Source organism: Ascaphus truei, chromosome 13 (assembly GCF_040206685.1).
Source record: "Ascaphus truei isolate aAscTru1 chromosome 13, aAscTru1.hap1, whole genome shotgun sequence".
Classification (NCBI taxonomy): Eukaryota; Metazoa; Chordata; class Amphibia; order Anura; family Ascaphidae; genus Ascaphus; species Ascaphus truei.
In genome coordinates, this window is record NC_134495.1 from 33726278 (window position 1) to 33752324 (window position 26047).

Here is a 26047-nt window from a genome sequence, read left to right on the forward strand (position 1 = left end):
CACGCGGTGGTGGTGCATAATGTGTGTCACACGGCGGTGGTGCATAATGTGTGTGTGTGTCACGCGGCGGTGGTGCATAATGTGTGTGTGTCACGCGGCGGTGGTGCATAATGTGTGTGTCACGCGGCGGTGGTGCATAATGTGTGTGTCACGCGGCGGTGGTGCATAATGTGTGTGTCACGCGGCGGTGGTGCATAATGTGTGTGTCACGCGGCGGTGGTGCATAATGTGTGTGTGTCACGCGGTGGTGGTGCATAATGTGTGTGTCACACGGTGGTGGTGCATAATGTGTGTGTGTGTCACGCGGCGGTGGTGCATAATGTGTGTGTGTCACGCGGCGGTGGTGCATAATGTGTGTGTCACGCGGCGGTGGTGCATAATGTGTGTGTCACGCGGCGGTGGTGCATAATGTGTGTGTCACGCGGCGGTGGTGCATAATGTGTGTGTGTCACGCGGTGGTGGTGCATAATGTGTGTGTGTCACGCGGTGGTGGTGCATAATGTGTGTGTGTCACGCGGTGGTGGTGCATAGTGTGTGTGTGTGTCACGCGGTGGTGGTGCATAATGTGTGTGTGTCACACGGCGGTGGTGCATAATGTGTGTGTGTGTCACGCGGTGGTGGTGCATAATGTGTGTCACGCGGCGGTGGTGCATAATGTGTGTGTGTCACGCGGTGGTGGTGCATAATGTGTGTGTCACGCGGCGGTGGTGCATAATGTGTGTGTCACGCAGCGGTGGTGCATAATGTGTGTGTCACGCGGCGGTGGTGCATAATGTGTGTGTCACGCGGCGGTGGTGCATAATGTGTGTGTCACGTGGCGGTGGTGCATAATGTGTGTGTCACGCGGTGGTGGTGCATAATGTGTGTGTCACGCGGTGGTGGTGCATAATGTGTGTGTGTCATGCGGCGGTGGTGCATAATGTGTGTGTGTCACGCGGCGGTGGTGCATAATGTATGTGTGTCACGCGGTGGTGGTGCATAATGTGTGTGTGTCACGCGGTGGTGGTGCATAATGTGTGTGTCACGCGGTGGTGGTGCATAATGTGTCACGCGGCGGTGGTGCATAATGTGTCACGCGGCGGTGGTGCATAATGTGTCACGCGGCGGTGGTGCATAATGTGTGTGTCACGCGGTGGTGGTGCATAATGTGTGTGTGTGTGTCACACGGTGGTGGTGCATAATGTGTGTGTGTCACGCGGCGGTGGTGCATAATGTGTCACGCGGCGGTGGTGCATAATGTGTGTGTCACGCGGTGGTGGTGCATAATGTGTCACGCGGCGGTGGTGCATAATGTGTGTGTGTCACGCGGTGGTGGTGCATAATGTGTGTGTCACGCGGTGGTGGTGCATAATGTGTCACGCGGCGGTGGTGCATAATGTGTGTCACGCGGCGGTGGTGCATAATGTGTGTCACGCGGCGGTGGTGCATAATGTGTGTCACGCGGCGGTGGTGCATAATGTGTCACGCGGCGGTGGTGCATAATGTGTGTGTCACGCGGCGGTGGTGCATTGTGTCACGCGGCGGTGAGCATAATGTGTGTGTGTCACGCGGCGGTGGTGCATAATGTGTGTCACGCGGTGGTGGTGCATAATGTGTGTGTCACGCGGCGGTGGTGCATAATGTGTGTGTGTGTCACGCGGTGGTGCATGATGTGTGTCACGCGGTGGTGGTGCATAATGTGTTTGTGTCACGTGGCGGTGGTGCATAATGTGTGTGTGTCACGCGGCGGTGGTGCATAATGTTTGTGTGTCACGCGGCGGTGGTGCATAATGTTTGTGTGTCACGCGGCGGTGGTGCATAATGTGTGTGTCACGCGGCGGTGGTGCATAATGTGTGTGTGTCACGCGGCGGTGGTGCATAATGTGTGTGTGTGTCACGCGGCGGTGGTGCATAATGTGTGTGTCACGCGGTGGTGGTGCATAATGTGTGTGTGTGTCACGCGGTGGTGGTGCATAATGTGTGTGTCACGCGGTGGTGGTGCATAATGTGTGTGTGTCATGCGGCGGTGCATAATGTGTGTCACGCGGTGGTGGTGCATAATGTGTGTCACGTGGCGGTGGTGCATAATGTGTGTGTGTCACACGGCGGTGGTGCATAATGTGTGTGTGTCACGCGGTGGTGGTGCATAATGTGTGTGTGTCACGCGGTGGTGGTGCATAATGTGTGTGTGTCACGCGATGGTGGTGCATAATGTGTGTGTGTCACGCGGCGGTGGTGCATAATGTGTGTGTCACGCGGCGGTGGTGCATAATGTGTGTGTGTGTCACGCGGCGGTGGTGCATAATGTGTGTGTGTCACGTGGCGATGGTGCATAATGTGTGTCACACGGCGGTGGTGTGCGTGTGTGTCATGCGGCGGTGGTGTTGTGTAGCGTCACGCGGCGGTGGTGCATAATGTGTGTGTGTGTCACACGGCGGTGGTGGTGTGCGTGTGTCACGCGGCGGTGGTGGTGTGTAGCGTCACGCGGCGGTGGTGGTGTGTAGCGTCACGCGGCGGTGGTGCATAATGTGTGTGTGTCAAACGGCGGTGGTGGTGTGTAGCGTCACGCGGCGGTGGTGCATAATGTGTGTGTCACGCGGAGGTGGTGCATAATGTGTGTGTCACGCGGAGGTGGTGCATAATGTGTGTGTCACGCAGAGGTGGTGCATAATGTGTGTGTGTCACACGGCGGTGGTGCATAATGTGTGTGTCACACGGCGGTGGTGGTGTGCGTGTGTCACGCGGCGGTGGTGGTGTGTAGCGTCACGCGGCGGTGGTGGTGTGTAGCGTCACGCGGCGGTGGTGGTGTGTAGCGTCACGCGGCGGTGGTGGTGTGTAGCGTCACGGGGCGGTGGTGCATAATGTGTGTGTCACGCGGAGGTGGTGCATAATGTGTGTGTCACGCGGAGGTGGTGCATAATGTGTGTGTCACGCGGAGGTGGTGCATAATGTGTGTGTCACGCGGAGGTGGTGCATAATGTGTGTGTCACGCAGAGGTGGTGCATAATGTGTGTGTGTCACACGGCGGTGGTGCATAATGTGTGTGTGTGTCACACGGCGGTGGTGGTGTGCGTGTGTCACGCGGCGGTGGTGGTGTGTAGCGTCACGCGGCGGTGGTGGTGTGTAGCGTCACGCGGCGGTGGTGGTGTGTAGCGTCACGGGGCGGTGGTGCATAATGTGTGTGTCACGCGGAGGTGGTGCATAATGTGTGTGTCACGCGGAGGTGGTGCATAATGTGTGTGTCACGCGGAGGTGGTGCATGTGTGTGTGTCACACGGCAGTGGTGCATAATGTGTGTGTCACGCGGAGGTGGTGCATAATGTGTGTGTGTCACACGGAGGTGGTGCATAATGTGTGTGTCACGCAGAGGTGGTGCATAATGTGTGTGTGTCACACGGCGGTGGTGCATAGTGAGGAGTTGTGCATCTGCTCTATTTCCTGCAGGTGGAGAGGATTAAAGAGCGAGTGGAAGAGAAGGAGGGGATTCCTCCGCAGCAGCAAAGGCTGATTTACAGCGGCAAGCAGATGTGAGGTCCTCCCCTCCCCCTTCCCCAATACTGCTCCCCCCCTACAGCGGCAAGCAGATGTGATGTTCTCCCCTTCCCCGATACTGCCCCCCCCCCTTCCCCGATACTGCCCCCACCCCTACAGCGGCAAGCAGATGTGAGGTTCTCCCCTTCCCCGATACTGCCCCCCCCCTTCCCCGATACTGCCCCCACCCCTACAGCGGCAAGCAGATGTGAGGTTCTCCCCTCCCCCAATACTGCCCCCCCCCTACAGCAGCAAGCAGATGAGGTTCTCCCCTCCCCCAATACTGCCCCCCCCCCGCAGCAGCAAGCAGATGTGAGAGGTTCTCCCCTACCCCGATACTGCGCCGCCCCCCCCCCCTACAGCGGCAAGCAGATGTGAGGTTCCCCCCTCCCCACACCCCTTCACCAATACTGCCTCCCCCCTCCCCAACCCCCCATCAGTGTACAGCGACAAGCAAATGTGAGAGGTTCCTCTCTGATACTGCCTCCCTGCTGCCCTCTGTGAATGTGACGTGCCCTCTCTTCTCCCCCCCCCCCTCGTGTGAATGACGTGCCCTCTCTTCTACCCCCCCTCCTGTGAATGTGATGTCCCCCCTCCTGTGAATGTGATGCCCCCCTCCTGTGAATGTGACGTGCCCCCCCCCTCCTGTGAATGTGATGCCCCCCCCCCCCTGTGAATGTGACGCCCCCCTCTCTCCCCCCTGCAGGAATGATGAGAAGACGGCGGCGGATTATAAGATACAGGGGGGGTCGGTGTTGCATCTGGTTCTTGCACTGAGAGGAGGCTGCTGAAGGCAAACCCCGTGGGGGTGGAAATCGTGCAGAGGGGAGCGTGGATGCCACGGAGGGGTCCTTGCAGGGTGCGGGTCCCTGTTTCCCTCCCCAAATCTGCTCCTTTCCTTGTAAAATAATGTCGTTGTGTTTTGTGCAGTGAGCCCTTCCTAAATAAATCTCTCCTTCCCACTTCTGCCTGGTCTTTGTGGTGGGAACAGCAGCTGCCTGTTGGGTGACTGGAGCTAGGTTTAGGGGGGTAGTTGGTGCAGCAGCTGGTAGAGGGCAGCTCCTCTTATTGGGGTGTCACTTTCCTGCCATCTTCCTGCTTCTCCTCCCAGCCAGTGATGGGGTCTCCTCGCCGGGGTGGGAGGGTGGTGGCCCGCCGGGCTCTCCTCGCCGGGGTGGAAGGGTGATGGCCCGCCGGGCTCTCCTCGCCGGGGTGGGAGGGTGATGGCCCGCCGGGCTCTCCTCGCCGGGGTGCGAGGGTGATGGCCCGCCGGGCTCTCCTCGCCGGGGTGCGAGGGTGATGGCCCGCCGGGCTCTCCTCGCCGGGGTGGGAGGGTGATGGCCCGCCGGGGTGGGAGGGTGATGGCCCGCCGGGCTCTCCTCGCCGGGGTGGGAGGGTGATGGCCCGCCGGGCTCTCCTCACCGGGGTGGGAGGGTGATGGCCCGCCGGGCTCTCCTCGCCGGGGTGGGAGGGTAATGGCCCGCCGGGCTCTCTTTGCTGGAGTGGGAAGGTTCCCGTCCCTTCTTCCTGCTCCCATCTCCTTCCCCCCCCCCACCCCCCTGCCAAGGCCCTTCTTGCCTCGTGGCCCCTGGCTCTTCCTTCCTCTCCCGCTTCCAGCCCCCCGGTCACCCATCCAGTTTCTCTCACGCCCCCCTCTGAAACTCACTTGTGCCTTTGAACAATAATAAAAAAGCTTTATTTGTGCTTGCAATCATACCCCCCCCCCCCCCCCCCCCCCCAAACACACTTATACCCCTCTCCCTCCTCCTCGCGGTTCCGGCTGGGGGGGACCCTGTGTCTGGTCTCTGGCAGTGTCTCCCGTGGTCTCCGTGCATGGCGCCTGCTCCCGGGTGTCCCCAGCACACGCGTGTGTGAGGGACGGGAGAGCTTGCAGCACCCGCAGCTCTGCCTCGGGGGGCTCGGGGAGGAAGCGAAGGACCCAGGGACAGAGCAGGATGTCGATCAGAGAGGGGCGCCGGGCTGCACCGCGCAGCATCTTCCGGACCAGGTCCTAGGGGAGCACCATGTGATAGAGAGGGGGGGCACTGTCACAACATGTGATAGAGAGGGGGGGCACTGTCACAACATGTGTTAGAGAAGGGAGCACTGTCACACCATGTGTTAGAGAAGGGAGCACTGTCACACCATGTGATAGAGAAGGGGGGGCACTGTCACAACATGTGATAGAGAAGGGGAGCACTGTCACAACATGTGTTAGAGAAGGGAGCACTGTCACACCATGTGTTAGAGAAGGGGAGCACTGTCACACCATGTGATAGAGAAGGGGGGGCACTGTCACACCATGTGATAGAGAAGGGGGGGCACTGTCACAACATGTGATAGAGAAGGGGGGCACTGTCACAACATGTGATAGAGAGGGGGGGCACTGTCACAACATGTGTTAGAGAAGGGGAGCACAGTCACACCATGTGTTAGAGAAGGGAGCACTGTCACACCATGTGATAGAGAAGGGGGGGCACTGTCACAACATGTGATAGAGAAGGGGGGCACTGTCACAACATGTGATAGAGAAGGGGGGGCACTGTCACAACATGTGATAGAGAAGGGGGGCACTGTCACAACATGTGATAGAGAAGGGGGGGCACTGTCACAACATGTGATAGAGAAGGGGGGCACTGTCACAACATGTGATAGAGAAGGGGGGGCACTGTCACAACATGTGATAGAGAAGGGGGGCACTGTCACAACATGTGATAGAGAAGGGGGGGCACTGTCACACCATGTGATAGAGAGGGGGGGCACTGTCACACCATGTGATAGAGAGGGGGGGCACTGTCACACCATGTGATAGAGAAGGGGGGGCACTGTCACAACATGTGATAGAGAAGGGAGCACTGTCACACCATGTGATAGAGAGGGGGAGCACTGTCACAACATGTGATATGAGAGGGGGAGCACTGTCACAACATGTGATATGAGAGGGGGAGCACTGTCACACCATGTGATAGAGAAGGGGAGCACTGTCACAACATGTGATAGAGAAGGGAGCACTGTCACACCATGTGATAGAGAGGGGGGGCACTGTCACACCATGTGATAGAGAAAGGGGGCACTGTCACACCATGTGATAGAGAAGGGGGGGCACTGTCACACCATGTGATAGAGAAGGGGGGGCACTGTCACAACATGTGATAGAGAAGGGAGCACTGTCACACCATGTGATAGAGAAGGGAGCACTGTCACAACATGTGATAGAGAGGGGGAGCACTGTCACAACATGTGATATGAGAGGGGGGGCACTGTCACACCATGTGATAGAGAAGGGGGGGCACTGTCACAACATGTGATAGAGAAGGGGGGGCACTGTCACAACATGTGATAGAGAAGGGAGCACTGTCACATGTGATAGAGAAGGGGGGCACTGTCACACCATGTGATAGAGAAGGGAGCACTGTCACAACATGTGATAGAGAGGGGGGCACTGTCACAACATGTGATAGAGAGGGGGGGCACTGTCACAACATGTGATAGAGAAGGGGAGCACTGTCAACATGTGATAGAGAAGGGAGCACTGTCACACCATGTGATATGAGAGGGGGGGGCACTGTCACCATGTGATAGAGAAGGGAGCACTGTCACACCATGTGATATGAGAGGGGGGGCACTGTCACACCATGTGATAGAGAGGGGGAGCACTGTCACACCATGTGATAGAGAAGGGAGCACTGTCACACCATGTGATATGAGAGGGGGGGCACTGTCACACCATGTGATAGAGAAGGGAGCACTGTCACAACATGTGATAGAGAGTGGGAGCACTGTCACAAAATGTGATAGAGAAGGGGGGCACTGTCACACCATGTGATAGAGAGGGGGAGCACTGTCACACCATGTGATAGAGAGGGGGAGCACTGTCACACCATGTGATAGAGAAGGGAGCACTGTCACACCATGTGATAGAGAGGGGGGGGCACTGTCACAACATGTGATAGAGAGGGGGGGCACTGTCACACCATGTGATAGAGAGGGGGAGCACTGTCACACCATGTGATAGAGAAGGGGAGCACTGTCACACCATGTGATAGAGAAGGGGAGCACTGTCACACCATGTGATAGAGAAGGGGAGCACTGTCACACCATGTGATAGAGAAGGGGAGCACTGTCACACCACGTGATAGAGAAGGGAGCACTGTCACACCATGTGATAGAGAAGGGAGCACTGTCACACCATGTGATAGAGAGGGGGGGGCACTGTCACAACATGTGATAGAGAGGGGGGGCACTGTCACACCATGTGATAGAGGAAGGGAGCACTGTCACACCATGTGATAGAGAAGGGGGGGCACTGTCACAACATGTGATAGAGAAAGGGAGCACTGTCACACCATGTGATAGAGAAGGGGAGCACTGTCACACCATGTGATAGAGAAGGGGAGCACTGTCACACCATGTGATAGAGAAGGGAGCACTGTCACAACATGTGATAGAGAAGGGGAGCACTGTCACACCATGTGATAGAGAAGGGGAGCACTGTCACACCATGTGATAGAGAAGGGGGGGCACTGTCACACCATGTGATAGAGAAGGGGGGGCACTGTCACACCATGTGATAGAGAAGGGGAGCACTGTCACACCATGTGATAGAGAAGGGGGGGCACTGTCACAACATGTGATAGAGAAGGGGAGCACTGTCACACCATGTGATAGAGAAGGAAGCACTGTCACACCATGTGATAGAGAAGGGGAGCACTGTCACAACATGTGATAGAGGGGGGGCACTGTCACACCATGTGATAGAGAAGGGGAGCACTGTCACAACATGTGATAGAGGGGGGGCACTGTCACAACATGTGATAGAGAAAGGGAGCACAGTCACACCATGTGATAGAGAAGGGAGCACTGTCACACCATGTGATAGAGAAAGGGAGCACTGTCACACCATGTGATAGAGAAGGGGAGCACTGTCACACCATGTGATAGAGAGGGGGGGCACTGTCACACCATGTGATAGAGAAAGGGAGCACTGTCACACCATGTGATAGAGAAGGGGAGCACTGTCACACCATGTGATAGAGGGGGGGCACTGTCACAACATGTGATAGAGAAAGGGAGCACAGTCACACCATGTGATAGAGAAAGGGATCACTGTCACACCATGTGATAGAGAAGGGGTGCACTGTCACACCATGTGATAGAGAAGGGGGGCACTGTCACAACATGTGATAGAGAAGGGGAGCACTGTCACACCATGTGATAGAGAAGGGAGCACTGTCAAAACAGGTGATAGAGAGGGGGAGCACTGTCACACCATGTGATAGAGAGGGGGGGCACTGTCACACCATGTGATAGAGAGGGGGAGCACTGTCACACCATGTGATAGAGAAGGGGAGCACTGTCACACCATGTGATAGAGAGGGGGGGCACTGTCACACCATGTGATAGAGAAGGGGAACACTGTCACACCATGTGATAGAGAAGGGGAGCACTGTCACACCATGTGATAGAGAAGGGAGCACTGTCACAACATGTGATAGAGAGGGGGGGCACTGTCACACCATGTGATAGAGAAGGGGAGCACTGTCACAACATGTGGTAGAGAAGGGAGCACTGTCACAACATGTGATAGAGAAGGGAGCACTGTCACATGTGATAGAGAAGGGGGGCACTGTCACACCATGTGATAGAGAAGGGAGCACTGTCACACCATGTGATAGAGAAGGGAGCACTGTCACAACATGTGATAGAGAGGGGGAGCACTGTCACAACATGTGATAGAGAAGGGGGGCACTGTCACACCATGTGATAGAGAAGGGGAGCACTGTCACAACATGTGATATAGAGGGGGGGCACTGTCACAACATGTGATAGAGAAAGGGGGCACTGTCACAACATGTGATAGAGAAAGGGAGCACTGTCACACCATGTGATAGAGAAGGGGAGCACTGTCACAACATGTGATAGAGAGGGGGGGCACTGTCACAACATGTGATATGAGAGGGGTACACTCACACACCATGTGATATGAGAAGGGGTACACTGTCACACACCATGTGATATGAGAAGGGGTACACTGTCACACACCATGTGATATGAGAAGGGGTACACTGTCACACACCATGTGATATGAGAAGGGGTACACTGTCACACACCATGTGATATGAGAAGGGGTACACTGTCACACAGCATGTGATGTGGGGGTGACCGTATACAGGGTGGGCACCTTGCTGTCCTCCGTGATATTGTCATGTTTCGGGAAGGACACCGGTCCCTTCATGTCCCGGAGCAGTTTCTTCAGGTTGGTGTCATCAAAGGGCATGTGTGCGGTGAGCAGGGAGAACAGAATGACCCCCATACTCCACACATCGGCCAGGAAGGGGTTGTATGGTATTCCCAGCAGGATTTCAGGAGAGGCGTACGCGAAGCTGCCACAGTACGTCTGGCTGAGCTCGGGCACACAGCTCTGACCGCACGTCAACTTCGAGAAACTAAAGTCTGAGATCTTCAGGTTATCCTTCTTATCCAGGAGAAGATTCTCCAGCTTCAAGTCTCTGCCAGAGGGAGGCGGAGAGAGGAGAGGGAGGCGGAGAGAGGAGAGGGAGGCAGCAAGAGGAGAGGGAGGCGGAGAGAGAGGAGAGGGAGGCAGAGAGAGAGCGAGAGGAGAGGGAGGCAGAGAGAGAGCGAGAGGAGAGGGAGGCAGAGAGAGAGCGAGAGGAGAGGGAGGCAGAGAGAGCGCGAGAGGAGAGGGAGGCAGAGAGAGCGCGAGAGGAGAGGGAGGCAGAGAGAGAGCGAGAGGAGAGGGAGGCAGAGAGAGCGCGAGAGGAGAGGGAGGCAGAGAGAGAGCGAGAGGAGAGGGAGGCAGAGAGAGAGAGGGAGGCAGAGAGAGAGGAGAGGGAGGCAGAGAGAGAGGCAGAGAGAGAGAGGAGAGGGAGGCAGAGAGAGAGAGGAGAGGGAGGCAGAGAGAGAGGAGAGGGAGGCAGAGAGAGAAGAGGGAGGCAGTGAGAGAGGAGAGGGAGGCAGAGATAGAGGAGAGGGAGGCAGAGATAGAGGAGAGGGAGGCAGAGAGAGAGGAGAGGGAGGCAGAGAGAGGAGGGAGGCAGAGAGAGGAAAGGGAGGCAGAGAGAGAGCAGAGAGAGGAGAGGGAGGCAGAGAGAGAGGAGAGGGAGGGAGACAGAGAGAGAGGAGAGGGAAACAGAGAGAGAGCAGAGAGAGGAGAGGGAGGCAGAGAGAGAGGAGAGGGAGGCAGTGAGAGAGGAGAGGGAGGCAGAGAGAGAGGAGAGGGAGGCAGCGAGAGAGAGGAGAGGGAGGCAGCGAGAGAGAGGAGAGGGAGGCAGAAAGAGAGAGAGCGAGAGGAGAGGGAGGCAGAGAGAGGAGAGGGAGGCAGAGAGAGGAGAGGGAGGCAGAGCGAGAGAGAGGAGAGGGAGGCAGAGAGAGAGAGAGAGGAGAGGGAGGCAGAGAGAGAGGAGAGGGAGGGAGACAGAGCGAGGGAGGCAGAGAGAGAGGAGAGAGAGGAGAGGGAGGCAGAGAGAGAGGAGAGGGAGGCAGAGAGAGAGGAGAGGGAGGCAGGGAGAGAAGAGGGAGGCAGAGAGAGAAGAGAGAGGCAGAGAGAGAAGAGAGGGAGGCAGTGAGAGAGGAGAGGGAGGCAGAGAGAGAGAGCGAGAGGAGAGGGAGGCAGAGAGAGAGAGGAGAGGGAGGCAGAGAGGGAGGAAAGGGAGGCAGAGAGAGAGGAGAGGGAGGCAGAGAGAGAGGAAAGGGAGGCAGAGAGAGAGGAGAGGGAGGAGAGGGAGGCAGAGAGAGGAGAGTGAGGCAGAGAGAGAGAGAGTGAGGCAGAGAGAGAGAGAGAGAGGAGAGGGAGGCAGAGAGAGAGAGGAGAGGGAGGCAGAGAGAGAGAGGAGAGGGAGGCAGAGAGAGGGGAGAGGGAGGCAGAGAGAGAGGAGAGGGAGGGAGGCAGAGAGAGAGGAGAGGGAGGGAGAGAGAGAGGAGAGGGAGGCAGAGAGAGAGGAGAGGGAGGCAGAGAGAGAGGGAGGCAGAGAGAGAGGAAAGGGAGGCAGAGAGAGGAGAGGGAGGCAGAGAGAGGAGAGTGAGGCAGAGAGAGGAGAGGGAGGCAGAGAGAGAGAGAGGAGAGGGAGGCAGAGAGAGAGAGAGAGGAGAGGGAGGCAGAGAGAAAGGAGAGGGAGGGAGACAGAGAGAGCAGAGGGAGGCAGTGAGAGAGGAGAGGAAGGCAGAGAGAGAGGAGAGGGAGGCAGAAAGAGAGAGAGAGAGGAGAGGGAGGCAGAGCGAGAGAGAGGAGAGGGAGGCAGAGAGAGAGAGGAGAGGAAGGCAGAGAGAGAGAGAGGAGAGAGAGGAGAGAGAGGAGAGAGAGGAGAGGGAGGCAGAGAGGGAGGCAGAGAGGGAGGCAGAGAGGGAGGCAGAGAGAGAGGAGAGGGAGGCAGAGAGAGAGGAGAGGGAGGCAGAGAGAGAGGAGAGGGAGGCAGAGAGAGAAGAGAGGGAGGCAGTGAGAGAGGAGAGGGAGGCAGAGAGAGAGAGCGAGAGGAGAGGGAGGCAGAGAGAGAGTGAGGCAGAGAGAGAGGAGAGGGAGGCAGAGAGAGGAGAGGGAGGCAGAGAGAGAGGAAAGGGAGGCAGAGAGAGAGAGAGCAGAGAGGAGAGTGAGGCAGAGAGAGGAGAGTGAGGCAGAGAGAGAGAGGAGAGTGAGGCAGAGAGAGAGATGAGAGGGAGGCAGAGAGAGAGAGGAGAGGGAGGCAGAGAGAGAGGAGAGGGAGGGAGACAGAGAGAGAGAGGAGAGGGAGGCAGAGAGAGAGTGAGGCAGAGAGAGAGGAGAGGGAGGCAGAGAGAGGGAGGCAGAGAGAGAGAGGAGAGGGAGGCAGAGAGAGAGAGGAGAGGGAGGCAGAGAAAGAGGAGAGGGAGGCAGAGAGGGGGAGGAGAGGGAGGCAGAGAGAGAAGAGGGAGGCAGAGAGAGAAGAGAGGGAGGCAGAGAGAGAGCAGAGGGAGGCAGAGAGAGAGAGCGGAGGGAGGCAGAGAGAGAGAGCGGAGGGAGGCAGAGAGAGAGAGAGCGGAGGGAGGCAGAGAGAGAGGAGAGGGAGGCAGAGAGGAGAGGGAGGCAGAGCGAGAGGAGTAGGAGGCAGCGAGAGAGAGGAGAGGGAGGCAGAGAGAGGAGTAGGAGGCAGAGACAGGAGTAGGAGGCAGAGACAGGAGTAGGAGGCAGAGAGAGAGAGAGGAGTGGGAGACAGAGAGAGAGAGGAGTGGGAGGCAGAGAGAGAGAGGTTTGGGAGGCAGAGAGAGAGAGAGGTGTGGGAGGCAGAGAGAGAGAGGTGTGGGAGGCAGAGAGAGGTGTGGGAGGCAGAGAGAGGTGTGGGAGGCAGAGAGAAAGAGGTGTGGGAGGCAGAGAGAAAGAGGTGTGGGAGGCAGAGAGAGAGAGGAGTGGGAGGCAGAGAGAGAGAGAGGAGTTGGAGGCAAAGAGAGAGAGGAGTGGGAGGCAGAGAGAGGAGTGGGAGGCAGAGAGAGAGAGAGGAGTGGGAGGCAGAGAGAGAGAGGAGTGGGAGGAAGAGAGAGAGAGGAGTGGGAGGAAGAGAGAGAGGAGTGGGAGGCAGAGAGAGAGAGGAGTGGGAGGCAGAGAGAGAGAGGAGTGGGAGGCAGAGAGAGAGAGGAGTGGGAGGCAGAGAGAGAGAGGAGTGGGAGGCAGAGAGAGAGAGAGGAGTGGGAGGCAGAGAGAGAGAGAGGTGTGGGAGGCAGAGAGAGAGAAAGAGAGGAGTGGGAGGCAGAGAGAGAGGTGTGGGAGGCAGAGAGAGAGAAAGAGAGGTGTGGGAGGCAGAGAGAGAGAGAGAGAGGGAGACGAGGCAAAGAGAGAGAGAGGGGGAGACGAGGCAGAGAGAGGGAGACGAGGCAGAGAGGGAGGGAGACGAGGCAGAGAGGGGGGGGGACGTGAGGCAGAGAGAGAGAGGGGGGGACGTGAGGCAGAGAGAGAGAGGGGGAGACGAGGCAGAGAGAGAGGGGGGGAGATGAGGGAGAGAGAGGGGGGAGGGACGTGAGGCAGAGAGAAAGAGGGGGGGGAGAAAGCAGAGAGAGGGGAGATGAGGCAGCCAGAGGGATAGAAAGGAAGAGAGAGGGGGGAGAGGAAGTCTAAACCATGGGGAGGGGGGTGACGTGGCAAACACCAAGGAAAACATGGTGGGAGCAGAGAAAAGGAGGAAATAAACTCATTAGAAATATACCAGAGAAGGGGGAACCATTCTGCGGGTCTCTGGCAGGGAAGTGGTTAATCATTGCTCTGCAGGTCTCTGGCAAGGAAGGGGTTAATCATGTCTGTGCCCGTCTCTGGCAGGGAAGGGGTTAATAATGCCTGTGCCCGTCTCTCTGTCACTCACCTGTGTACGATGCCCTTGCCATGTATATACCCCATGCCCAGACTCATTTGGCTGAACCATCTTCCAGCCAGTGGCTCCTGGCAGGGCCCAAATGTCTGTATCCGCCCCAGCACGTCGCCCGCGGGCGCCAGCTCCAGCACCAGGTACACGCGGCTCGCCGTCTCGATGGCCTGGTAAAAACTGATCAGGTTCCGGTGTCGTAACCCCTTCATCACCTGCAGGGGGAGCACCATGTCATGTCTGGGGGTCTCCCCCCCTGCCCGGCCTCTCCTGCCCCACGCCCGGCCTCTCCTGCCCCACGCCCGGCCACTCCTGCCCCACGCCCGGCCACTCCTGCCCCACGTCTGGCCTCTCGGCCTCCCCTACCCCACGCCCAGCCTCTCCTACCCCACGCCTGGCCTCTCGGCCTTCCCTACCCCACGCCTGGCCTCCCCTACCCCACGCCCGGCCTCCCCTACCCCACGCCCGGCCTCTCCTGCCCCACGTCTGGCCTCTCGGCCTCCCCTACCCCACGCCCAGCCTCTCCTGCGCCACGCCCGGCGTCTCCTGCCCCACACCCTGGCCTCCTGCCCCACACCCTGGCCTCTCCTGCCCCATGCCAGGCCTCTCCTGCCCCACACCCTGGCCTCTCCTGCCCCACACCCTGGCCTCTCCTGCCCCACACCCTGGCCTCTCCTGCCCCACACCCTGGCCTCTCCTGCCCCATGCCTGGCCTCTCCTGCCCCACACCCTGGCCTCTCCCCCACACCCTGGCCTCTCCTGCCCCACGCCGGCCTCTCCTGCCCCACGCCCGGCCTCTCATGCCCCACGCCCGGCCTCTCCTGCCCCGCACCAGCCTCTCCTGCCCCGCGCCGGCCTCTCCTGCCCCACGCCGCCTCTCCTGCCCCACGCCCGGCCTCTCATGCCCCACGCCCGGCCTCTCATGCCCCACGCCCGGCCTCTCCTGTCCCACGCCCGGCCTCTTCTGCCCCGCGCCGGCCTCTCCTGCCCCGCGCCGGCCTCTCCTGCCCCACGCCGGCCTCTCCTGCCCCGTGCCGGCCTCTCCTGCCCCACGCCTGGCCTCTCGGCCTCTCCTGCCCCACGCCTTGCCTCTCGGCCTCTCCTGCCCCACACCTTGCCTCTCGGCCTCTCCTGCCCCACGCCTGGCCTCTCGGCCTCTCCTGCCCCGCGCCGGCCTCTCCTGCCCCAAGCCTGGCCTCTCGGCCTCTCCAGTGCCGCGCCGGCCTCTCCTGCCCCACGCCTGGCCTCTCGGCCTCTCCTGCCCCACGCCCGGCCTCTCCTGCCCCACGCCTGGCCTCTCGGCCTCTCCTGCCCCACGTCTTGCCTCTCGGCCTCTCCTGCCCCACGCCTTGCCTCTCGGCCTCTCCTGTCCCACGCCTTGCCTCTCGGCCTCTCCTGCCCCACGCCTTGCCTCTCGGCCTCTCCTGCCCCACGCCTGGCCTCTCGGCCTCTCCTGCCCCACGCCTGGCCTCTCGGCCTCTCCTGCCCCGCGCCTGGCCTCTCCTGCCCCACGCCGGCCTCTCCTGCCCCACGCCTTGCCTCTCGGCCTCTCCTGCCCCACGCCTTGCCTCTCGGCCTCTCCTGCCCCACGCCTGGCCTCTCGGCCTCTCCTGCCCCACGCCTGGCCTCTCGGCCTCTCCTGCCCCACGCCGGCCTCTCCTGCCCTGCGCCGGCCTCTCCTGCCCCCTGCTCCTGTTACCTGCACCTCCCGGGGCAGGAATTTGCGCAGGTAATCCCCTGATGCTTTGCGCTTGGAGATGATTTTCACGGCCACGGGCGCCTTGTTCCGCTGCAGCTGGGCCTCGTACACGGTACCGTACGATCCGTGACCGATCGGCTGTCCCACGCGGTACCCATATTCCTCCATGACTGAGCGGTACTGGGGGCGGGCAGCGGGGCGGCTGGGCTCCTCCTCAGGGGGGGACTGTGTGCTTGCAGGGGGCGCCATGACAGGAGGGGGAGAGAGTGCTGGGCTGGGAGAAGAGCTGACAGTTACGGTCTCATATCGCTCGCCTCCGGACTGTCTCAGCCGGGCTCTGTTGTCGCGACATAAGCAGTCTCCAGGTTCCAGTTATGACAGTGTGATGACATCACAGAATTAAAGAGTCACACAGTAAACAGAGTGTTCGGGATATATGCAGTGCCTATAGCATACACATCACACTATATACAGTGTTGGGGATATATGCAGTGCCTATAGTATACACATCACACTAAATACAGTGTTGGGGATATATGCAGTGCCTATAGCATACACATCACACTATATACAGATTGTAAGGGTATATACGCAGTGTCTATATCCATATCACACTATATACAGTGTTGGGGATATATGCAGTGTCTATAGTATACACATCACACTATATACAGATTGTTAGCGTATATACGCAGTGTCTATATCCATATCACACTATATACAGAGTGTTCGGGGATGTATACACCGTGTCTACATACACACCACACTATACACAGGGTGTAAGGATATATACGTGTCTATATACACATCACACTATATACAGAGTGTAAGGGTAAATACAACGTGCCTGTATAGACATCACACTATATACAGAGTGTAAGGGTAAATACAACGTGTCTATATACACATCACACTATATACAGAGGGTAAGGGTAAATACAACGTGTCTATATACACTTCACACTATACAAAGGGTGTAAGGATATATACGTGTCTATATACACATCTCACTATATACAGAGTGTAAGGGTAAATACAACGTGTCTGTATACACATCAGACAATATACAGAGGGTAAGGGTAAATACAACGTGTCTATATACACATCACACAATATACAGAGTGTAAGGGTAAATACAACGTGTCTATATACACTTCACACTATATACAGAGTGTAAGGGTAAATACAACGTGTCTATATACACATCACACTATTTACAGAGTGTAAGGGTAAATACAACGTGTCTGTATACACATCACACTATATACAGAGTGTAAGGGTAAATACAACGTGTCTATATACACATCACACTATATACATAGGGTGACCAAACGTCACGGTTTAGCCTGGATAGTCCCGGCTTTTATAGGTCTGTCCCGGTGCTCGACATTCTTTCAAATGTCCCGGTTTTTGCCATCTGTCCCGGTTTTCAAAGTTGGAGAGCGGAGGATGCTGGCGGGGAGGAGAGTGGAGGATGCCGGCAGGGGAGGAGAGAGGAGGATGCCGGCAGGGGAGGAGAGGGGAGGATGCCGGCGGGGAGGAGAGCGGAGGATGCCGGCGGGGAGGAGAGCGGGAGGATGCCGGCGGGGAGGAGAGTGGAGGATGCCGGCAGGGGAGGAGAGAGGAGGATGCCGGCAGGGGAGGAGAGGGGAGGATGCCGGCGGGGAGGAGAGTGGAGGATGCCGGCGGGGAGGAGAGCGGGAGGATGCCGGCGGGGAGGAGAGTGGAGGATACCGGCGGGGAGGAGAGCGGGAGGATGCTGGCGGGGAGGAGAGTGGAGGATACCGGCGGGGAGGAGTGCGGGAGGATGCCGGCGGGGAGGAGAGCGGAGGATACCGGCGGGGAGGAGAGCGGGAGGATGCCGGCGGGGAGGAGAGCAGGAGGATGCTGGCGGGGAGGAGAGCGGGAGGATACCGGCGGGGAGGAGAGCGGGAGGATGCCGGCGGGGAGGAGAGCGGATGATACTGGCGGCGAGGAGAGCGGGAGGAGAGAGGAGGATGCTGGCGGGGAGGAGAGAGGAGGATGCCGGCGGGGGGGAGCGCGGGAGGATGCCGGCGGGGAGGAGAGTGGTGGATGCTGGCAGGGGAGGAGAGAGGAGGATGCTGGCGGGGAGGAGAGTGGAGGATGCCGGCGGGGAGGAGAGCAGGAGGATGCCGGCGGGGAGGAGAGCAGGAGGATGCCGGCGGGGAGGAGAGCGGGAGGATGCCGGCGGGGAGGAGAGCGGGAGGATGCCGGCGGGGAGGAGAGCGGGAGGATGCCGGCGGGGAGGAGAGCGGGAGGATGCCGGCAGGGAGGAGAGCGTGGATACCGGCGGGGAGGAGAGCAGGAGGATGCCGGCGGGGAGGAGAGCGGGAGGATGCTGGCGGGGAGGAGAGTGGGAGGATGCTGGCGGGGAGGAGAACGGGAGGATGCCGGTGGGGAGGAGAGAGGAGGATGCTGGCGGGGAGGAGAGCGGGAGGATGCCGGCGGGGAGGAGAGCGGGAGGATGCCGGCGGGGAGGAGAGCGGGAGGATACCGGCGGGGAGGAGAGCGGGAGGATACCGGCGGGGAGGAAAGCGGGAGGATACCGGCGGGGAGGAGAGCGGGAGGATGCCGGCGGGGAGGAGAGCAGGAGGATACCGGCGGGGAGGAGAGCGGGAGGATGCCGGCGGGGAGGAGAGCGGAGGATACCGGCGGGGAGGAGAGCGGAGGATGCCGGCGGGGAGGAGAGCGGGAGGATGCCGGCGGGGAGGAGAGCGGGAGGATGCCGGCGGGGAGGAGAGCGGGAGGATACCGGCGGGGAGGAGAGTGGAGGATGCCGGCGGGGAGGAGAGAGGAGGATGCCGGCGGGGAGGAGAGCGGAGGATGCCGGCAGGGGAGGAGAGCGGAGGATACCGGCGGGGAGGAGAGCGGGAGGATACCGGCGGGGAGGAGAGCGGGAGGATGCCGGCGGGGAGGAGAGCGCGAGGATGCCGGCGGGGAGGAGAGCAGGAGTATACCGGCGGGGAGGAGAGTGGAGGATGCCGGCGGGGAGGAGAGAGGAGGGTGCCGGCTGGGAGGAGAGAGGAGGATGCCGGCGGGGAGGAGAGCGGAGGATGCCGGCGGGGAGGAGAGCGGAGGATGCCGTCGGGGAGGAGAGCGGGAGGATGCCGGCGGGGAGGAGAGTGGGAGGATGCTGGCGGGGAGGAGAGAGGAGGATGCTGGCGGGGAGGAGAGCGGGAGGAGAGCGGGAGGATTCCGGCAGTTAGGAGAGAGGAGGATGCTGGCGGGAAGGAGAGAGGAGGATGCTGGCGGGGAGGAGAGAGGAAGATGCCGGCGGTGAGGAGAGAGGAGGATGCCGGCGGGGAGGAGAGAGGAGGATGCCGGCGGGGAGGAGAGAGGAGGATGCTGGCGGGGAGGGGAGCGGGAGGATGCCGGTGGGGAGGAGAGCGGAGGATGCTGGCGGGGAGGAGAGAGGAGGATGCCGGCGGGGAGGAGAGTGGAGGATGCTGGCGGGGAGGAGAGAGGAGGATGCCGGCTGGGAGGAGAGAGGAGGATGCTGGCGGGGAGGGGAGCGGGAGGATTCCGGTGGGGAGGAGAACGGGAGGATGCCGGCGGGGAGGAGAGAGGAGGATGCTGGCGGGGAGGGGAGCGGGAGGATGCTGGCGGGGAGGAGAGAGGAGGATGCTGGCGGGGAGGAGAGAGGAGGATGCCAGCGGGGAGGAGAGTGGAGGATGCTGGCGGGGAGGAGAGAGGAGGATGCCGGCTGGGAGGAGAGAGGAGGATGCCGGCGGGGAGGAGAGAGGAGGATGCCAGCGGGGAGGAGAGTGGAGGATGCTGGCGGGGAGGAGAGAGGAGGATGCCGGCGGGGAGGAGAGAGGAGGATGCTGGCGGGGAGGAGAGAGGAGGATGCCGGCAGGGAGCAGAGTGGAGGATGCTGGCGGGGAGGAGAGAGGAGGATGCCGGCTGGGAGGAGAGAGGAGGATGCTGGCGGGAGGGGAGCGGGAGGATTCTGGTGGGGAGGAGAGCGGGAGGATGCCGGCGGTTAGGAGAGCGGGAGGATGCCGGCGGGGAGGAGAGCGGGAGGATGCCGGTGGGGAGGAGAGCGGGAGGATGCCGTTGAGGAGAGCAGGTGGATGCCGGCGGGGAGGAGAACGGAGGATGCTGGCGGGGAGGAGAGCGGGAGGATGCTGGCGGGGAAGAGAGCGGGAGGATGCTGTTGGGGAGGAGAGCAGAAGGATGCCGGCAGGGAGGAGAGCAGGAGGATGCCGTTGGGGAGAGCAGGAGGATGCCGGCGGGGAGGAGAGCAGGAGGATGCCTTTGGTGTCTATATACACATCACACTATATACAGAGTGTAAGGGTAAATACAACGTGTCTATATACACATCACACTATATACAGAGGGTAAGGGTAAATACAACGTGTCTATATACACATCACACAATATACAGAGGGTAAGGGTAAATACAACGTGTCTATATACACATCACACAATATACAGAGGGTAAGGGTAAATACAACGTGTCTATATACACATCACACAATATACAGAGGGTAAGGGTAAATACAACGTGTCTATATACACATCACACAATATACAGAGGGTAAGGGTGTCACGGTAACTTATGACAAGATATAATATACACCAAATAACTGGGTTGAACTGAACGAGGCTTAGATATAATAAAGTATATTTATTCCTTAAATAGGTGAACACAGCAATATAGTACAATTAACAGGCAAGAAGGTAACACTTACTTAGGGGTTGGAATGAAGAAGTATCAGATAGCAATTCTCCAGCAAATAGGTAACAATCAAGATGTAATCAGAAGACCAAGACTATAGGGTTGACAACAGTTTAAATATTTTTGTAACCCTACTCTTAACATACAGGCCATTGGAGAACAATTACCTGTACCAAATCTCTAACGTGGGAACAGTTTAACCCATGCCCCCCAGCTAGTTGGCCCATGCGCACTGGGACTCTGAGGGTCTCATTTCTGTAGCCCCACATTTAAATTAGGGGCGCCGGCCAGTCTACCAGATGGAGTATCTGGCAGGATCTTCCTTGTTTGTAGGTGTGAGTTATAACACCTACAAACCACTCCAGCTTCATGCTTCTCCGCCCTCATGTAAACAGTTAGAGTGGCGGAGTCTTTTGATCAGGACTTGGTTCCCAGACTTTGGGTCGCCCCCCTGACCATTTGCATTCCATAGTGTGAAGGAATCTTCGCGGATTTTTGTCCCCGCTTTGAAATACACTATGATGTTTAAAACACAAATATATTGAAATATCCGGTTCTGTTAGGTCCCGCGGGTCCAAACTCCCCAGACCTTAATGCCGGAACTGGGACACTATAGGGTCCAAGTTTCAGCCCGCTGCGACCTTCAGAACTGGAGATATACAAATACCACATAAATCGTTTCCTACTTTAACACAAAATTCTCCGCTGTAAAATAAATCACAGTTTTTCACTAAATCCCCATTGAAAACAACGGGCCCCGTCGCCATAGACTTTCAATGGTAACCCGCCGCCATTGGCGGCTATGGGAGTCTGCCGCCATAGACTTTCAACGGGGCATCACCGCCGTTGAAGCCTATGGGACTTCTCCGCCATAGCCGGTCAATGGAAAACGGCCGCCATTGAAGTCTATGGGAAAAACTCACGAACCTTTACGGTGGTCCATACTCCGTCGGGTTGGTCTGAGAGGGTCAGGAATGGTTCTGCGGTCATGCCGGAACAGTGACTACAGGCACCCAAAACCATGGCCCTCTGGACCCTCCAGAACCGGAGATATGAGCTTATGATTTTCCAGGTTTCGGACTTAGCCGTTTTCTCGTGCGTCTTCTGCCGACGCCATTGTAACCTATGACGCGACCCGCTCAGCCAGCACGACTCTTTCCGGGGGTCCTGGATTCCGGTGGGGAGGAGAGCAGAGGATGCCAGCGGGGAGGAGAGTGGGAGGATTCCGGCGGGGAGGAGAGCGGGAGGATGCCGTTGGGGAGGAGAGCGGAAGGATGCTGGCGGGGAGGAGAGTGGGAGGATGCCATTGGGGAGGAGAGCGGAAGGATGCTGGCGGGGAGGAGAGTGGGAGGATGCTGGCCGGGAGTATAGTGGGAAGATGCCGTTGGGGAGGAGAGCGGGAGAATGCCGGCGGGGAGGAGAGCGGGAGGATGCTGGCGGGAAGGAGAGCGGCAGGATGCCGGCGGGGAGGAGAGCGGAGGATGCCGGCGGGAAGGAGAGCGGGAGGATGCCGGCGGGGAGGAGAGCGGAGGATGCTGGCGGGGAGGAGAGCGGAGGATGCTGGCGGGGAGAACGGGAGGATGCCGGTGGGGAGGAGAGTGGGAGGATGTCGGCGGGGAGAACGGGAGGATGCCGGCGGGAAGGAGAGAGGAGGATGCTGGCGGGGAGGAGAGCGGAGGATGCCGGCGGGGAGGAGAGCGGGAGGATGCCGGCGGGGAGGAGAACGGGAGGATGCCGGCGGGGAGAACGGGAAGATGCCGGTGGGAAGGAGAGCGGGAGGATGCCGGCGGGGAGGAGAACAGGAGGATGCCGGCGGGGAGGAGAGCGGAGGATGCTGGCGGGGAGGAGAACGGGAGGATGCCGGTGGGGAGGAGAGCGGGAGGATGCTGGTGGGGAGGAGAACGGGAGGATGCCGGCGGGGAGGAGAGCGGAGGATGCCGGCGGGAAGGAGAGCGGTAGGATGCCGGCGGGGAGGAGAGCGGAGGATGCTGGCGGGGAGGAGAACGGGAGGATGCCGGTGGGGAGGAGAGCGGGAGGATGCCAGCGGGAAGGAGAGTGGGAGCATGCCGGCTGGGAGGAGAGCGGAGGATGCTGGCGGGGAGGAGAAAGGGAGGATGCCTGGATAAGACATCGTTTATTATTGTTACTGTCACTCCTGCCTCTGTTCACAGCACAAGGCTGTTTCACTGCGAGTACACAAGAAGCGGTTGGCATGACAACAACGCCACACGTGATAATGTCACAGAAGGAGGAGGTCTTTCTCGGAAGGAGGACCGCATTAAGAACCACAGAGGAACTTAGAAGAAACACGATGACATCACGTTCTCGCGAGAACGCCGGATGAAGCTGCGATTGGAGGACCAATAAGAAACAGACTGGAGATTAACACAGGAAGGATCAGAAGCCAAGCGATGGCGCTGGATAAAGATGAGCTGATTGGAGATATGGGACACCTGGTGTTGGGGCTATAAGAAGTTTTTATTCGGGACTTTTAGTATTATGCCATTCTGCTTTGAGAAAGGCCAAGTGTGGCCGAAACGTCAGTCATTTTGTTGGCCATAAATTCGTTTTGAAAATTCCGTAGAGCCCTGTTTCTTTGTGATGATTCAGGGGATTCCTTCCCCCTGTCCCATCTCCTGTTAATCCTTCTACCCTTTCCCACTCCTGTCCCGTTCCTTCTACCTCTCTTCCACTTCCTCAGCGCATGCCCCGCAGACCTCGCGCACCCGCACAGTCCTCGACCTCCTGCAATGACGCTCCCCGCTCCCAGACACCTGCTATGCCCACGGCCAATACCTCACCTTCCCTGGTGGTAACATCTGGACCTCTGCCCCCCTCCAGCGGTGTTCCCATGGCGTGGCGCACCGAGAGCCTGGTGATGCGGCCTGTGCGCGCGCCCCCTCCGCTCATGCAGCGCGCGCACACACGCTCCTCTGGGCTCTGTCCGCCCTCTACTTCCTCCTCCCGGTCCCTGCGGGCCATCTCACTCTCGCAGCCTGTGCGCGTGCACCCTCAACTTACAGAGGGCGTGCGCACACGCTCCTCTTCTCTGCTCTGCCACGATCCTGACTCCTCCTCCCAATCCCAACTGGTCACTCCCCGGACCGCCCCTTCTGTCTCCTCCTCTCTTCTCCCTGACCTATCTCTGTTGTCTCCCACTTCTCTCTCTGCTCCTCCCCTCTCTTCCATTGGTGCATCTCCCTTTATAATCCCTGTCTGTCCACTTCTTCCTCGCTCTGCATAGTTCCTGTTTCCCTGTGTGCTGACCTATGCTGTGCTCCCTCTGTGTCCCTGCTGTATCCTGCTCCTGTGTTTACCTTTGGATTTACACTCTACACTCTGGACCCCTTGGACATTGGCACACGGATACGACTATCCCTACGCATAATCCTAAAGATGTTTCAAGTATCGCTAACCACTCTTTCTACAGGCCCAGCAACGCTATACCACACTCCGGGCTTGCTCCCACTGCTGTGGGTGTGTGGTGTAATACCGTTCCCACCTCATTACTGGGGTCTTGCCAGGTCTGCGGGCATACAGGCGTGACATTCTTATACCTTCCATTGTAAGCTGGATCATCACAGAGAATCCTGAACCAGGAGCACCGGTAGTTGTATCTTTATATTATTGTTGTTATGTGGTGGGCAGCATTTTCCCTTTAGCAGCTCCACTTTCACACTTCAAATACATGGTGTGAGGGAGGGCTGTCACGGAGAGGTCTGGTCACGCCGGGGCACCAGACCGCTGGGACCCAAAACAACGGGTCACCGGTATGCTGTCACTGCCTGCTGGGAAAGTGCCTCGGTCCCACTGACCACGAGGGATTCCTGCTCAGGCAAAAAAGGTGCAGAAAAACACCCACTACTATCCCATGCCTTACTTTGCTAGGGTAGCCTCACCAACCACAACCACCAGGAGGCCCACCCCAAGAGCCATGCTCTTATACCTAGGGTACCACCCACCCAAATCCTTGTGAGTCACACAAGCACTGGGAGTCACAACCGTACCCTGGTACTTTGAGTTCTGGGGACAAGGGGACCTCCATGAACGCAGAATGTCTCAGGGCTCCTAGACCTCACACACCCAGTTACACAACCATGTTGGCACGGTAGTATGCCTGGATTTGTATTACATGTCTCAGTCGTAATCCGGTTCTTTCCAGAATTGTGTGGAAAGTCGGTTGTAGCACGGAGACAGCATTGCGGGTGCGCTTATAGCAATGCACAGCTTGGTTGTGATATAGGACTTATATCTGGATTGAATCACACAAGCAGCTTCCTTCATTTTCCTGTAGCATCTTTGCTAAAGATACTTCCTAACATTTGACTGGACCACAATTACACATTGGTTCAAATGTTCATATTTCTTTCTTTGTCGTTGCATTCGCCATATTGACTGAAGGCAGGCTGCTTTATTCTGGTGACACAGCTGATGACCTTTCGTTCCTCTGTAAGCTGCCTGTATGATGAGCGCTGCAGAGCGTTTGCGCAGATACCTTTCCTTCTCCAACCTTGCTTGGATAAGAGCTCTGTAGTTTTTCTGAAAAGTTGGAACGCTTTTCTTTTTTTCATACTCTGTTCTGAGAGTTCTAATTGAAGACATAGGGATTTGCGCTTTTCTTGCTGAAAAGCGCCCTCTGCTTCTTCCAGTGCTAACTGCACGTCCCACTTTTCTTCTTGGATTTGTTTCTTCACCTTTGTTTCTTTGTGAAGTTTCTCATTTCCTTCACTGACTTGATCAGTTGGATATGAAACCTCCTCTGTGAGGTTTGTGTTCTCTCTTTTTACAGTCTCTATAATATTCAGGATCTTTTGTGTAGTCATCCTTCCATTTACACACCTCTGTGCCGAGACTTTGGATTTCATGCTGCGAGACTTAACTCTGTACTGAGAGCGCGAAGCTCTTTCTGAGAGACTTCAAGATCCAACTCTGTCCTTTGAGGGTCTGAGTGACACACACACACACCTGTGCCCTTTTTACAAATATTTTTTTATTGAGTTTTTTTCTTTTCCAACAAAGTTATTACATGACAACATTCATATCACTTATCTAATGTTGACCCTTTGGGCTTCCTCAGTCCAAAATGACTATTTGACATTGTTTTTATACTTTTAAACAACTCGATAAGATATAACAAATAAAAATCATTTAGGGGGTGGGAAGGAGGGAGGGGAGGGTTCCGGCTCTTTTCCTTTATCCGAATCTAGTTCCGCTCTTTGTTACCCTGACACTCTCCTAAGTTTGGGGTTCTAGCCATGGGTCCCAGGTCTTCTGAAACTTTTCGGTAGTCTGTCTGAGGAAGGCTGAAAGTCTCTCCATCATCATTACTTCCCCTATTCTGTTTATGAGCCTCTGTTTGAAAGGTGGGTGATTGGCACTTCCAAGCTGCCGCTACTGCGCATCTGGCGTCCGCCGGGATATGTGAGACCAGGCGTTTGGTCGGAGAGTAGTTTTCCTCGGTCAGCTTGGCTAGAATGTACACCAGAGGGTCAAGTGGGATGGTCAGACCAGTAGTGGCTTTGATGATTTCCTGTATCATTCCCCAGTACCTCAGTATTGCTGGGCAATCCCACCAGATGTGGGCCATGTTGCCCACCTGCCCACACACCCTCCAACATTGGTCTGAGGATCCTTGAAAGATCAGTTTTAATCTTGAGGGCGCCCGGAGTTAGGTACCATTGAAAGATTTTTTTAAATAAATGTTTACCTGTGCCCTCTTTAAACATGGCCGCCAAGCGCCTGACGTGTCCAAGTTACGTTCCTCCTCTTTTCCGGGGTCTTTTGCGGCAGGCTGCTGACGTGTGCGGGTGTCCA

General features: G+C 57.9%; 2 protein-coding genes across 2 annotated transcripts in view; one reads left to right on the forward strand and one right to left on the reverse strand.

Moving 5' to 3' along the window:
• Positions 1-4472, forward strand: part of NEDD8 (NEDD8 ubiquitin like modifier) — a 20469-nt gene extending 15997 nt beyond the window's left edge. Inside the window, exons 3-4 of the mRNA XM_075569040.1 lie at positions 3424-3506; positions 4217-4472. Of these exons, the coding sequence (XP_075425155.1) occupies positions 3424-3506; positions 4217-4301 (168 nt within the window). The 3' untranslated portion in view covers positions 4302-4472. The remainder of the gene's footprint in view (positions 1-3423; positions 3507-4216) is intronic.
• Positions 4473-5254: 782 nt separating this feature from the next.
• TSSK4 (testis specific serine kinase 4) lies at positions 5255-26001 on the reverse strand. Its single transcript, XM_075569041.1, has 5 exons — positions 25941-26001; positions 15529-15802; positions 13830-14044; positions 9692-10019; positions 5255-5521 (listed from the first exon to the last, which is right to left on the reverse strand). Exons 2-5 carry the CDS (start codon positions 15775-15777, stop codon positions 5258-5260), a joined length of 1056 nt encoding a protein of 351 aa, XP_075425156.1. The 5' UTR covers positions 15778-15802; positions 25941-26001; the 3' UTR covers positions 5255-5257.
• Between the last annotated feature and the right edge of the window lie 46 nt (positions 26002-26047).